Below are 14,382 nucleotides of genomic sequence, written 5' to 3'. Positions count from 1 at the left end.
GGTTTGCGGCAGGGGTGTGTGATGTCTCCATGGTTGTTTAATTTGTTTATGGATGGGGTTGTTAGGGAGGTAAATGCAAGAGTTTTGGAAAGAGGGGCAAGTATGAAGTCTGTTGGGGATGAGAGAGCTTGGGAAGTGAGTCAGTTGTTGTTCGCTGATGATACAGCGCTGGTGGCTGATTCATGTGAGAAACTGCAGAAGCTGGTGACTGAGTTTGGTAAAGTGTGTGGAAAAAGAAAGTTAAGAGTAAATGTGAATAAGAGCAAGGTTATTAGGTACAGTAGGGTTGAGGGTCAAGTCAATTGGGAGGTGAGTTTGAATGGAGAAAAACTGGAGGAAGTGAAGTGTTTTAGATATCTGGGAGTGGATCTGGCAGCGGATGGAACCATGGAAGCGGAAGTGGATCATAGGGTGGGGGAGGGGGCGAAAATTCTGGGGGCCTTGAAGAATGTGTGGAAGTCGAGAACATTATCTCGGAAAGCAAAAATGGGTATGTTTGAAGGAATAGTGGTTCCAACAATGTTGTATGGTTGCGAGGCGTGGGCTATGGATAGAGTTGTGCACAGGAGGATGGATGTGCTGGAAATGAGATGTTTGATGACAATGTGTGGTGTGAGGTGGTTTGATCGAGTGAGTAACGTAAGGGTAAGAGAGATGTGTGGAAATAAAAAGAGCGTGGTTGAGAGAGCAGAAGAGGGTGTTTTGAAGTGGTTTGGGCACATGGAGAGAATGAGTGAGGAAAGATTGACCAAGAGGATATATGTGTCGGAGGTGGAGGGAACGAGGAGAAGAGGGAGACCAAATTGGAGGTGGAAAGATGGAGTGAAAAAGATTTTGTGTGATCGGGGCCTGAACATGCAGGAGGGTGAAAGGAGGGCAAGGAATAGAGTGAATTGGAGCGATGTGGTATACCGGGGTTGACGTGCTGTCAGTGGATTGAATCAAGGCATGTGAAGCGTCTGGGGTAAACCATGGAAAGCTGTGTAGGTATGTATATTTGCGTGTGTGGACGTATGTATATACATGTGTATGGGGGGGGTTGGGCCATTTCTTTCGTCTGTTTCCTTGCGCTACCTCGCAAACGCGGGAGACAGCGATAAAGTAAAAAAAAAAAAAAAAAAAAAAAAAACTTTATATTGCTTAAATCCTTTAATGTAAATGTTGCCTTCAGCAACAATAATACTATAAGAACATCTTAATCAGGAATTCACCAGAAAATTCTCCTGGGTGCATCTATAAAGTGCCATGTAGAAATTGTGATAAGTTTTATGTTGGACAGACTGGTAAGGATCTTTCTGTTAGACTTAAGCAACATAAATATAGTATAAGAACGGGACAAAAATCAAATGCCCTGCTTAATCATGTTCAAAACTATGATCATTGTATTGACTGGAGTAATGCCATCTCAGTTATTAACTCTAACTCTATTACCACAAGAAATATCATTGAATCTTCTATTATCAAATACACAAAGAAGTATAATCTTAATTTTAGTGATGGTCTACACAAATTACATAACTTTATTGTTGTAAAATAATAACTTTACAATACGCTTGTTGTCTGTCTTGGACAATCGCATGTTTACCAAATGGTGTCCTAGCTACATCTCTTCGTTGTATATCAACTGACTGTTATATTTCTCTCTTGTGTCTCCCCTATTGATGTGATTATTACATGAAAATGCACTTGGGAACTTATTGTGTTTCATTTTCCCCATGGACTCTTAGGAATATAAACTAAATAAGTAAAAGAACGTGTGAACGACTCGTCAATATGTTTCAAAGACTAACTGAAATGTCACTGGTGACATGAAGCTTTCTACTTCCAGAAGGGTTTCATGAACTGTGAGAATCTCAATTTTTTGGTGGTGAGATCTCTCTGTCATTGATATCTTCCTATATGAGAATGAGACTCAAGTACACTGAAGGACTTGCACGTAAAATACTCATGCTAAATTTTACACTATTTTGATAAAGGTCAACAGGCTTATCAAACTATTATGGGAAGGTAACTAAACGAGGTACAAAAGAAACTATGTGATCATTCTAAATGATTATACAGTACTGTGTAAAATGAGGAAATATAGAAAGCACAGCAATATGGAAAACTAACAGCATTTCCTGATACTAAGTAATACTATTAGGTAGTTATATGATATTTCAACAGTCAAATGTACCTTCTTTATTATTTCATTTCTACAATTTTGTTGATGGAGATGTGAGCTGCTTTACAATTAAATCAACCTTATCAGATCTAAAATTCATGAACACAATTATTGAAGAAGTGTAGCTTGCAGATCAAACCAAGAAAACTTATCCAGATTGAGATAACTAAATTTTCACGTTCCACCTTAAAATATATATGTACTCAAATACTGCTAACCGTTCATATTTGTTCCACTAACTTGGATGATCAGGTGAAAAAAGATGATTTTTCAATATTACACTGGAAAAAATGGGGTTACACAGTAATCAACTGTGTATCCTTGTTTCAACCATTTCACCAAAATCATCGTTATCATTTATTTAAAATTAATGATCGCAAATACACCATATGTAAAATATTGAAAATCTTTATTTCTTAATCCGCAAACTCCCAAAATCCAGGGTCCAGCACATTTAGGATTACCACCAGCTTGGAACATGCATTTCCAGAACATAATTTCAGTAAATGATAATCAAAGGTTTTCGAAAGTACATATTTCAACATATTAATGTCAGACCACAACCTGTGGCTGATGTATTTTGAAAATCTGTAAAACTCCAACATCTGACATAACTTGGTTCTTAGGCTTAATGAATTTTGATATTCTACTTGTATAAAATAACACTGTAAATGAATGAAATGCATTAAAAAATAGAAGAGTACTTCATCATGCTAGCACAGTTGCACCTTGATCAGACTGTGCTGTATCTCTTGCAAACTTACGACCAAATGATGGCCATGCGAGGATATGCAAACCAAAAAATGTGCAGTGGGTTATTGGCCTACTTCTTGAAAATGAAGCTTATAAATTCCTTTTTAGTACTTAAAAGATTAATGGTCAAATATGATATTTTCATAAAAACATAAATAAAATTACTTGCTTGCAATCATAATGGTGAGTGTAATGCACCTCCTCAAGATCCATGCCAAAAAGAACCCTTACGGTCCAGCAATGCTGTTTCACTTATGAACAATAGGTTATTGGGCGATTTTTCTAAAATGTGGTGAGACACATTTTTGTAGTATCCAAAATGTTTTATTGATCAAACAGGCATCTCTATGGAAATTCTGTCACACATCTGAATGCTTGTGTCCCCATCACTAACTAAACCATCCAATACACAGCAAGCTGCTGCATCACATGATTAATGTGTGGCCACTAGCAACATAAGGTTGGGCCACTTTTTTCCCACACCTTGAAGCACTGGCACCCTCTACCTTCTCATGCCTTTCCCAATAACTGTGAACAAGCACTTTTTAAAAGTCAGGCTCTTCACTTCCTCAAAAAAATTCTAATTCTTTTCTTTGTCTCTTTTTTCCCTTTCATTAACCTTCCCATATTTTATTTAAGGCCTGACCTTGATGTGGACTTTTGTCTGTGAATAGAGCCTCTGATATGCTGAAAAAAAAATCCTTTTAACACATTACCCTCTTACCTTACAATTACTTACTCGATCAACCCTCCTTACAACATATATCCTCCTCAAATATTTCTTTTCCTACACATCAACCCACCTCTATATACTCTCATCTACAGCCTAAGCCTCACATCCATTTAACAACAGTGGGACATAAAGACCTTCAAACACATTCATTTTTGCCCTCCCAGATAGCGACCTTTCTTTCCACATATTCCTCACTACTCCCATAATGTTCATCCCTTCACCTACCCTATGACTAAACTCTGCTTCTATAGATCCAATTGCTGCCATGTCCACTTCCAAGTATTTAAAATAACCCACTTCCTTCAAGTTTTCTCCATTCACACTCACACCACAGCTAACCGGTCTCTCAGCATAAATTAACCTAATAACCACGCATTTATTTATATTTACACTCAACTTTCTCCTTTTCACACACACACTGCCAAACTCAGACACCAACTTCAGCAGTTTCCCACCAAATCTTCCATGGGTGCTGTGTCATCAGGAATCAAATTATTCACCCCCACACCCACCACCTGCAGACTGCATACTTGTTCTTTCTCTCCAAGACCCTTAAATTCACCTCTCTCACCACCCAATTTATAAACAAATTAAACAGCCATGGTGACATCAGACCCACCTTCACCTGGTACCACTCTACTTCTACCTCCTTACACACATGCCTTACTCTTCTGATAAAAAACTTGTCTGAGCTTCTACTAGCTTTCCTCCCACATCAAATATTCATATAACCTTTCAAAAGGATTTTCCATCAACCATATCATATGCTTTCTCCAGATCCATAAATGCCACATTTGATCATATGCAGTTTTTTTCTTCACACGACCACCACCAGGTGAGATACAAATCAAACTGTATTTTGCCAATGGGTGATACAAATGAACAATGTTTTTCAGTAATACATAATGGATGGTAACTTTAACATACCTGGTAGATCTTGAAATATCCTATAATTAACCCCTAAATGATAGCATCATCAAATTCTACCGCACAGTGCAAATGAAAAATATTTCTCTATGGGATTAAAAAATATTAAGAAAATACATATAAAGCTACATTATTCCTTTTAAGCTGGGCTGTTCCAATGATATGTGAGCACCAAAAAGAGTGTGAAGGGCATGTCTGAGAACCCCATGCTACCATAAGAAGATATGGTTATGATGTTTCTTTTTTCAATGATCGAGTTCATGGAATTTGTAAAGCAACAGAACCTAATGGTTACTCAGGACTCTCTTATATCAAAAACCTAAAACCTATTTACATGTAATTATATATACTGGCTTCCTTTGAAACGAGTAAAAATTTCAAATCATTTCTACAACAATCAAATATTATGGCTTCCTTTAAAAAAAATTCATCTGCCTATATACATTAACATTATTGGCTAAAATTTTCCAATATTTTGATCCACCATTACCACATAATTCCTGTGCTTGTTCTCTAATAGTATAATATTCTAATTTCAAATGCAAACATGATGTTTGTGGTATTTAACATGAATATATTCAGAAATATTACACCTTCCACACTAACATTCAGGATGAGATAAATAGCCTGGTAAGCATGGGGATGACACTCGGTGAATAATTATCGTCTTCACAATGAGCACTCTACAAAATTTCATTCACACTCTTCCTTCATAAAACAAGCACAGTGCTGGATGGGAATAACATGGACAATACTTCTTTCGCGCTATAAATAGGTGAGAGTACAACGAGCAGCTGGCACACGTGGAGAGGATACTGAATTTTTTTGGGGGGAAGTATTCTTGTTTCTTATTTGTCATTTTTTACCAAAGTTCTCCATTATACCATGATTACATAAAAAGAGAATCTGGTGCAGTTGTTACATAATTTCCACATGTACATTGTCCTTCCAAAGCATTCTCCTTCTTGCATAATCCTGATGAAATAATTTTGCAACACATGTTTCTTCACATTTTTCATATTACTCTTTTACTTTCATTACCAATTGATACATACGTTCCTCCTAATAATTTTGATCATCCAACAGTCTCCATACGTAATAATGGATTTATGGGTACTGAAAATAGTAGAATTCTTTCCTATGCCTTCCTAAAAAAGGAGACCTCTAATGGCTAATAATGTATCATTCTTCACTCAATCTCTCTTGGGATTTCCCTACACAGGCTCTGCTTCCAAGCTCTCCGACTTTTGCCATTTCCTTCACATATTTCCTTTTATCCTAAAAGTAGCAACAAGAAGTCATCAGACATTTTACCTGTCACCCCTCTCAATCGCATCCAAGGATGTAAAGAATAAGAATATGTTTTAAGGAGAGATGGAAAATGTGAACACAAAGACATATTGTGAAAACAGTGCAGAGTGCATGTGGGAAATAATAGCAGGCAAAGACATCAAAAACATGTGCTAAGAGCATTATGAAGGACTATTGAATGTGTCAGATGCTAGGGGAGCTAATTTAGCTGTGTATAGGACAAGGTGGTATGTAATATGAGTGAGTCATGGCAAATGGTATCATGAAAAGAGATAGTCAAGTTCTACATAAAATGAAGTATGGTATAGCAGCAGAAGTGAAAAGGAATGCAGCCAAGTTTCCCAAGAAAGGGAGTGAAACTGCAGGTGATCTGCTAATTATGCTGTTTGATGTGTGTTGGGCCAAAATGGGGAACCCAGCAAAGTGGAAGTGTGCATATGTGGTATCCTTGCATAATGACATGGAAGACATAAGTAAACATTTACATTACAGACATATATGTCTACTGAATTTACAGCACCTGGTAAGGTGTACTGGAATGTGGTGACTGAATGAGTGGTGGCATGCATGGACCATTTGACTGGTGAGGAGCAACATGGCTCAAAGAGAGACAGAATGTGTGGATCAAGTGCTTTGAAGAATTTGTGAGAGAAACACTTGAAGAATGAGATGATTTCTGTGTGGTATTTACAGATCTTAGAGAAACATTTGTTTCAGTTGCTAGGTCTTTCAAAGCAGTACTACAAATATTTGGAACAAATGAAGGGTTACTAAATGCAGTAAGGGGATTTTATCCAGAGAAGGGCATATGTGCAAGTAGGAAGGGAGGAAAGCCTGTGGTTCTCAGAAGGTGGGTCTGCATCAAAGATGTTTTATGTTACCATGGCTCTTTCATCTGTTCATGGACAGGCCACTGAGAGGTACCATACATGGAAAGGTGTTGCAGTAAGGAGAAGGCTTACAGTACACTAGGGAGTAGGAGGCATGACAGGTGCATCAGCTACTGTTTGCAGATGGCATGGCTGACAGCAGACACCAGAGAAACTGTGGAGGCTGATGGCAGACACTTAGAGTGTAAGTAAAAAGAGATAATTAAAAGAGGAAATGTGAACAAAAGGAAAGTGAACAGAAGTAGGGGGATGAGGTATGAGAAAGGATGGTCTGGGTGTAACTCTGAATGAAAGGCATAACAAGTAAAAGAGAGGAGTGGTAAGGAGAGCTGCATGACTGAGAAGGCTTAGTAAGGAGCACTGAAATTATTTGTATATGCATAGAGGATGAATGAAGAAAGTCATTAAGAGGATCTATGTGTCAAAGGTGGAAGCAGCAAAGGAAGAGGAGAGATGAAGGATGAGATAGAAACATGGACTTTTAAATTACAGAGAACAAAATTGGTAATTATATACTTTTAAACATGCACCTTCTACTCTTTCACTTTCAAGGACCTCCCCTCTTCATGTTATTTCTGACCACATGATGCCGTTTTAAATTTCTTCTTCAACAAACTTCTATGAAGAGCCAACAAATTTATGAAATTCAATGTTTTCTAACATTTAATACAATCAACATTATTCATCTCTTCTGCAATCCATGCAATGAAACAATGTTTATGTGAATTCAACACTTTTCATTAGTTATTGGTTAAAGACACCACCAAACCTTGTGTGGTATAGTAAGTGCCAATCCACCCATTTTGAAATGAGGACAGCATCTAAAAAAAATAAGTGCCAGGTGACACTTATCTAAAAGTGTTTATAAACCATTTGTACACCTAATTCTATTTTGCTCCTGACCATTTCCACTGCCCTTCCTTAGGATTCTTGATTCCAATTCTCCACTTTTCCCCCTCTGAAATATTCAGTCAAGGTTTGGTTTCCTTCACATAATATAATGCTGTATTTCTCCAGGGAATCACAGTTTTAGTTAGGTTATTTTCAACTCAAATAAGCATGTCTCAACAAAGTTAGTAATCAGGTAACAAAACAACGAATTTGAGCTTTACTTAGTGCATGTCTTAAAATATCAACTACATTCATCATTACCCTCAGCTATGCTTTAATTTTTTCTTGAATTTAAATTTTCTCCAAATATTCAACATAAGCACTCTAGACTTAATTGACAAATTACCTCGTTAGTAAACATCAAAGCTATGCAGCATCCAAAACAAATGCTACAATCAATTTCTTTGGGGACATACAGAAGTGCAAACTTCAATAAGGCTCACTAACCTCTTGATAACAGGCAAGTTGAGCTCTACAGAAGTCCATTATGCAGCTCAAATCCTTGAATTTGTAACGTATGATATAATGTCAATAACAAGAAATTACTTTTTAAAAGATAAAAATACACCATTTTTACCTGTCCACTTTCATGACCCCATAACGCTGGACTTCAATTAGTCTCGACCTAAGAAAGGCCTCTGCATTAGGCTGTAACTTGGTGAACTAAGAAAATTATCTGCTTTTCAGCAATGTTTTCATGGCATTATGAAACATTTAAGTATCCTATTTACTCTTGGAATAAAATCTAATGAGATTTAGGGTAAACCCAAGTCAGATCCGTTCCTATTTTTAATAATGATCAACCCCGTGAATTACAACATTTGACTAAGTCAGTTAAGACATGAAGAAACAGAAGCAATGTCTACAAGGAAATTATCTAATACAACCTCAAACTAAGTAAGCATAACAGAAAAGAACTTTGTCATTCATGGAGATTCTTGATATAAGGAAATACAAGAGAATCAAAACCAAAAGAGAAAATATCATGTAATAAGGTTAAAGCACTGCTGCCAAGATCAGAGTGCTTTAGACAGCTACATTCACTACATATAAATGCAAATTAAGTATGGATGTACATACAGGTGATAAAAATCAGCACTAACTTCATTAACCAGGTATGAACTGATCTAGAGTGTACTCAAAACTCCTACCTTGTCAGCGACTCTCGAAAATCAGCATCATCGATGCCAAATCTCTCTCTTAAATTTCTGAAGACAATGGGACAGTATTCTTTGACTTTAAAATGTGATGGAAGGTTCTCTCTGTAAATATAAAAAAGTAAGTTAGTGCTGCAAATAAAAACAGGGTCTTTATGAATCTGCAATCTTAAAAACTGTAATGTACATAAATCAATAAAGAAAAAAGTTGTATGGAATTTATGGGGGGTTTTGTTTACTAACCACCAAAGGTAAGGTATGCATAAGATTATCATATGAGAAATACAAAAAGGCTACACTTAGCAAAGCAGGAATGGTACAAGTTTGATTTTTGGAGAGGTGTGATCGTGTGCCTGAGACAATCTCCTGGGGCTACTAGTTGAAACGAATGTCAAAAAAAGCAAAAGGAAAAGTATGTTGCATTTATAGACCTGGATATGGCAAATAGTGGAGGCAATAGGAGAGGATTACAGAATGTGTCAAAGGTGTATGTACTAGTTAATGTTGTTTGATGTGACAAATAGTTTTGGTACAGGATAAAACTGAAAATTTCAGACAAATAATGAATTGAGCATGGGAGGTAAACTTGGGTAAGATACAGAATGTGTCAAGTGTACAACACTGTTTACACGAGTTTACATGAGAAAGACAGACAACAGGAGGTCTGACTGGTCCATGACTGCGTTGCCTAGTGAAAAAAAAAATTGACAAGAAAATGTAATTCCGTTAAGCTATCACTGACTCCCCACTGCAGCACATTAGCCTTTTAGTGTCCCCATTACCGCTGTCATTTATACAGTTTACTTCTAGCATTTTCCGCAGAGTATACTTGAATTTATAAAACATTCATATGACTTTTGAAAGTATTTACGGTCTTAGGATTCACCATGTCTCCACGGTAACTTATTCCAGTGCTCAACACACTTATAGAAAAAGAAGCTTTTTCCCACATCCATACTACATCTTTTAGCTTTGAGTTTTATTCCATTCGTCCTGGTAACTGTATTTTCTTGTATTTTGAAAAGATGTTCGTGATTTACTTTATCAAACTTGTTCACAATTTTGAACATTTGGATTAAGTCACAGCAAAGTCTACGCTTTTTAAGGGAGAAGAGTTCCAATCTTTTGGCCTCTTTTCATATGCCAGATTTCTACAGGATGGGATCAGTTTTGTCATGCATCTTTGTACTTGCTCTAATTTTCCTCTGATGAGAGTTGTAAAGGAGGTCACTGGATAAAAATCTGAAACAGATGGTTGGGGAAAATCAAAAGCTAAATATGGCTGTTAATGAATGGAGGCTATGTAAAAGAATTATACAGCATTCTTTGGAAATTCTTTTAAGGATGCAAGCTAAAAATAAAAACTAACAAAATCATGGCCAATATAATCTAGGAGATTAAGCCAGATATGACGGAACAGTGAAAGGCTAGAGGGGACTGGAAATTTCAAATAAACAAAAAATATGCAGAGTGATGATGGTGGAATATATATCGGTGCTGAAAGGTATGCAAGTGGCTGAAGATATGAGAAAAATATGAAGACCAAAAGTCTGAGGTTGTAACATAGAATCTTAAGATAAACAGTCCAGCGTACCCTATGTACAAAAGTCATACAAGAATATCAAATAAAAGGACAAGGAGAGCACATACACTGCAGATAATTTTCTATAATTCAGATGTAAAATAAGATTATCCTACGAGGTGAAAATAAAAACAATAAGGCTCTAACCACAAACTTTTACAATGTACTTTTACATTCTCAGAATGGATATTGTGACCATAGTTTTATGTGATGCCTCTTCCCACCTCATTAAAATTCAAATTATTGCTTTTTCGGTATGTAGAGATACCTCATGTAACTACCAACCATAACTAACATCAGGAAAAAATCCCGCTATGTTAGCCACCCATGTAACACAGAGGAAGATGGTACAGCCCTGTACCTTCCAAACATGTTTGCTGACTTCTACAACTTACCATGCAGCCATGTGTGCTTGGCCCAGCAAATGAGTGATTGTCTCTGGGGCACTCATTATAGTGATGCTGATTTAGTGGATGCAGAATAAGCTTTTGATCATAAGAGGAAAGTGATTAAGAGACAAAATAAGAGTGGAATGTTCTAGGGAAAGTGATGGTTGTCATAAAAGTAGATGGTTCAGGTCATTAAGGAGTGAATAAAAAAGACTGTATAAAATTTTGAAAAATATATATCTGAAAATCATTTAAAGCTATTAAATTCAGTAAGTGGTATGTCTGAAAATTATACTTTTTTTTTTTTTTTTTTTTTGCTTTGTTGCTGTCTCCCGCGTTTGCGAGGTAGCGCAAGGAAACAGACAAAAGAAATGGCCCAACCCACCCCCATACACATGTATATACATACACGTCCACACACGCAAATATACATACCTACACAGCTTTCCATGGTTTACCCCAGACGCTTCACATGCCCTGATTCAATCCACTGACAGCACGTCAACCCCGGTATACCACATCGATCCAATTCACTCTATTCCTTGCCCTCCTTTCACCCTCCTGCATGTTCAGGCCCCGATCACACAAAATCTTTTTCACTCCATCTTTCCACCTCCAATTTGGTCTCCCACTTCTCCTTGTTCCCTCCGCCTCCGACACATATATCCTCTTGGTCAATCTTTCCTCACTCATTCTCTCCATGTGCCCAAACCATTTCAAAACGCCCTCTTCTGCTCTCTCAACCACGCTCTTTTTATTTCCACACATCTCTCTTACCCTTACGTTACTTACTCGATCAAACCACCTCACACCACACATTGTCCTCAAACATCTCATTTCCAGCACATCCACCCTCCTCCGCACAACTCTATCCATAGCCCACACCTCGCAACCATACAATATTGTTGGAACCACTATTCCTTCAAACATACCCATTTTTGCTTTCCGAGATAATGTTCTCGACTTCCACACATTCTTCAAGGCTCCCAGGATTTTTGCCCCCTCCCCCACCCTATGATTCACTTCTGCTTCCATGGTTCCATCCGCTGCCAGATCCACTCCCAGATATCTAAAACACTTTACTTCCTTCAGTTTTTCTCCATTCAAACTTACCTCCCAATTGACTTGACCCTCAACCCTACTGTACCTAATAACCTTGCTCTTATTCACATTTACTCTTAACTTTCTTCTTTCACACACTTTACCAAACTCAGTCACCAGCTTCTGCAGTTTCTCACATGAATTAGCCACCAGCGCTGTATCATCAGCGAACAACAACTGACTCACTTCCCAAGCTCTCTCATCCACAACAAACTTCATACTTGCCCCTCTTTCCAAAACTCTTGCATTCACCTCCCTAACAACCCCATCCATAAACAAATTAAACAACCATGGAGACATCACACACCCCTGCCGCAAACCTACATTCACTGAGAACCAATCACTTTCCTCTCTTCCTACACGTACACATGCCTTACATCCTCGATAAAAACTTTTCACTGCTTCTAACAACTTGCCTCCCACACCATATATTCTTAATACCTTCCACAGAGCATCTCTATCAACTCTATCATATGCCTTCTCCAGATCCATAAATGCTACATACAAATCCATTTGCTTTTCTAATTATACATATATGCAGAAAATAAAAATTATGGTGTGCAGTGAATCATTTTCGATAATCATTATCTATTAATCACTAGGTATCAAGTTCCAATGAATCTCTGCAGGAGTTAAATGTGTTACAATTATAAAAGGAAAACAAAAGAAATACCTGTGCAAATTATGTAATCTAAGCATATTTGTTGTTAGGTACTGAGGTAATGACAAGTCACTAGCAATAATGTAGTGCATCATCAGCAAGCAAGCAAACTTTAAACATCTTCATAGCACCAAATATGGTATGTTTACTTTTTTTTTCTTACATTTCTGAATATTTTCTACTAACAAGGATAAATTATTATCATCATTTTTCTCTATTTTGGAGCAACATAAATTTTTACAGCTTTGTAGTTCAAGGGGTAAGTGGCATCTTACAACTGTAAATTAAAGAGTTTTTTAAATATAGCCTTCCATGTATACAAGAATTTACTGGAAAGTTTTGAGAAAAGAATATATAGTGCCAGTATAGCAATATGGCTACTTACAGCATTTCCTAATGAAATGTTGAGAACCATACAGTTTTCTCCATTTACCAAAAATATAATATTGCACGATTCTTCAGCCACATCTGCATAACTTTGATATTCATTCACTTTAATCAATTCCCTGCAAGCTTGTATACATGAACTGGTATATAAATTAGAGTTAGTAATTGTTTCTCAAACCAGCAAAAAGCCTATAATGAAAACTCAAGAGACTCTCTCTATTGTGTGAGCCTTATGAAATACAGGATATCTTTCTTGCCTTTCTAAAAAAATTTATTCACACTTTTTTCAGTGTAAAACATACTAAGCATTAAATTAAAAGCCTTTTCATGTCTCAATGAGGTGATTGTGAATACTTTGATGATTTTTATGATTTTATGGTAACATCACGTGAAGATCCTGCAAAACTTCTGCATCCACTGGTTAACCCACATGACCTGTGCCATCACTTCATGACCTGCTGCCATCACTTCATGACCTGCCAGTGTTAATTAGTTTCATATAATACTATGTCTCTGCACCCATGTGCCTTGTGTCATCATTTCATGGCCTGCCATTGTTAATTACCTTTACCTAATACTTCTCACCACCTACATGCCAAGCGCCATCACTTCATGACCTGCCAATGTTAATTACCTTCACATAGTACTATTTCTCACCACCTATGTGCCCTGTGCCATCACTTCAAGACTTGTCAATGCTAATTACCTTCACATCATACCATATTTTTCCACCCACATGTCTTGTGCTATCACTGCATGACCTGCCAATGTAAATTACCTTCATAATACTACATTTCTACAAGTTCCATTTAAAAAGTGGTTTTACTATCAGCTTCGTTATTTCTTTGGCCAAAGACAAGCATGGGAAGCTTTCTATCTATTTGATGCCCATTCCCTCTGGGGACTCCTATCAAGGGGGTGGCCACAGCAAACGTCTCCACTTATCCCTGTCCTTACATGCCTCCTATGCATACACTATTCCACACATTCCTCCACCATTTCTTTCCCTCAAGTAGCCTTCCACTCTATTTCCCTATGTCACAGGTGATCTTCCTTTCACATTTATATAAAGGAGCTTTTAGAGCCCTCATCATTACTAAATTCATGCATTTTACAGTTTACTGGTCATATACATTCACACACTTGCCCAACCCGATAGCACTCTATTTGGCCAACACAACCATCAAAATACTTACACAAACTACTGGAAAGCAGACAAGCCAACCATTACAAAATATATGGAAACAACACTCTAAAACTTCAATATAGGTGTTTTCCCATTCCTTGATCACGCAAACTCTCAATTCATCTACATCCTCAACCAAGCCAGCAAAAAGCATTTACCATGAGGGTATAGAATGATAAACAACCCAAACTTCTCCCTACACATACACACATAATACAGCAAAAACACAGCTGAAACATTACCATTAACA

At 37.2% G+C, this 14,382-nt stretch overlaps 1 protein-coding gene across 2 annotated transcripts in view; it reads right to left on the bottom strand.

The window, feature by feature from the left end:
* Positions 1-14,382, bottom strand: part of PIP4K (phosphatidylinositol 5-phosphate 4-kinase) — a 61,231-nt gene that overhangs the window by 18,178 nt on the left and 28,671 nt on the right. Inside the window, exons 3-4 of one of the 2 annotated variants that reach the window (XM_071666853.1) lie at positions 8,821-8,931; positions 8,247-8,294 (exon numbers count right to left, since the gene is read on the bottom strand). In XM_071666853.1, the coding sequence (XP_071522954.1) occupies positions 8,247-8,294; positions 8,821-8,931 (159 nt within the window). The remainder of the gene's footprint in view (positions 1-8,246; positions 8,295-8,820; positions 8,932-14,382) is intronic. The other variant, XM_071666854.1, reaches the window with a different exon arrangement.

This window comes from Panulirus ornatus, chromosome 11 (genome assembly GCF_036320965.1).
Source record: "Panulirus ornatus isolate Po-2019 chromosome 11, ASM3632096v1, whole genome shotgun sequence".
Lineage (NCBI taxonomy): Eukaryota > Metazoa > Arthropoda > Malacostraca > Decapoda > Palinuridae > Panulirus > Panulirus ornatus.
Note: the sequence above shows the minus strand (reverse complement) of the source record. Positions and strands in the feature narration are given on the sequence as shown.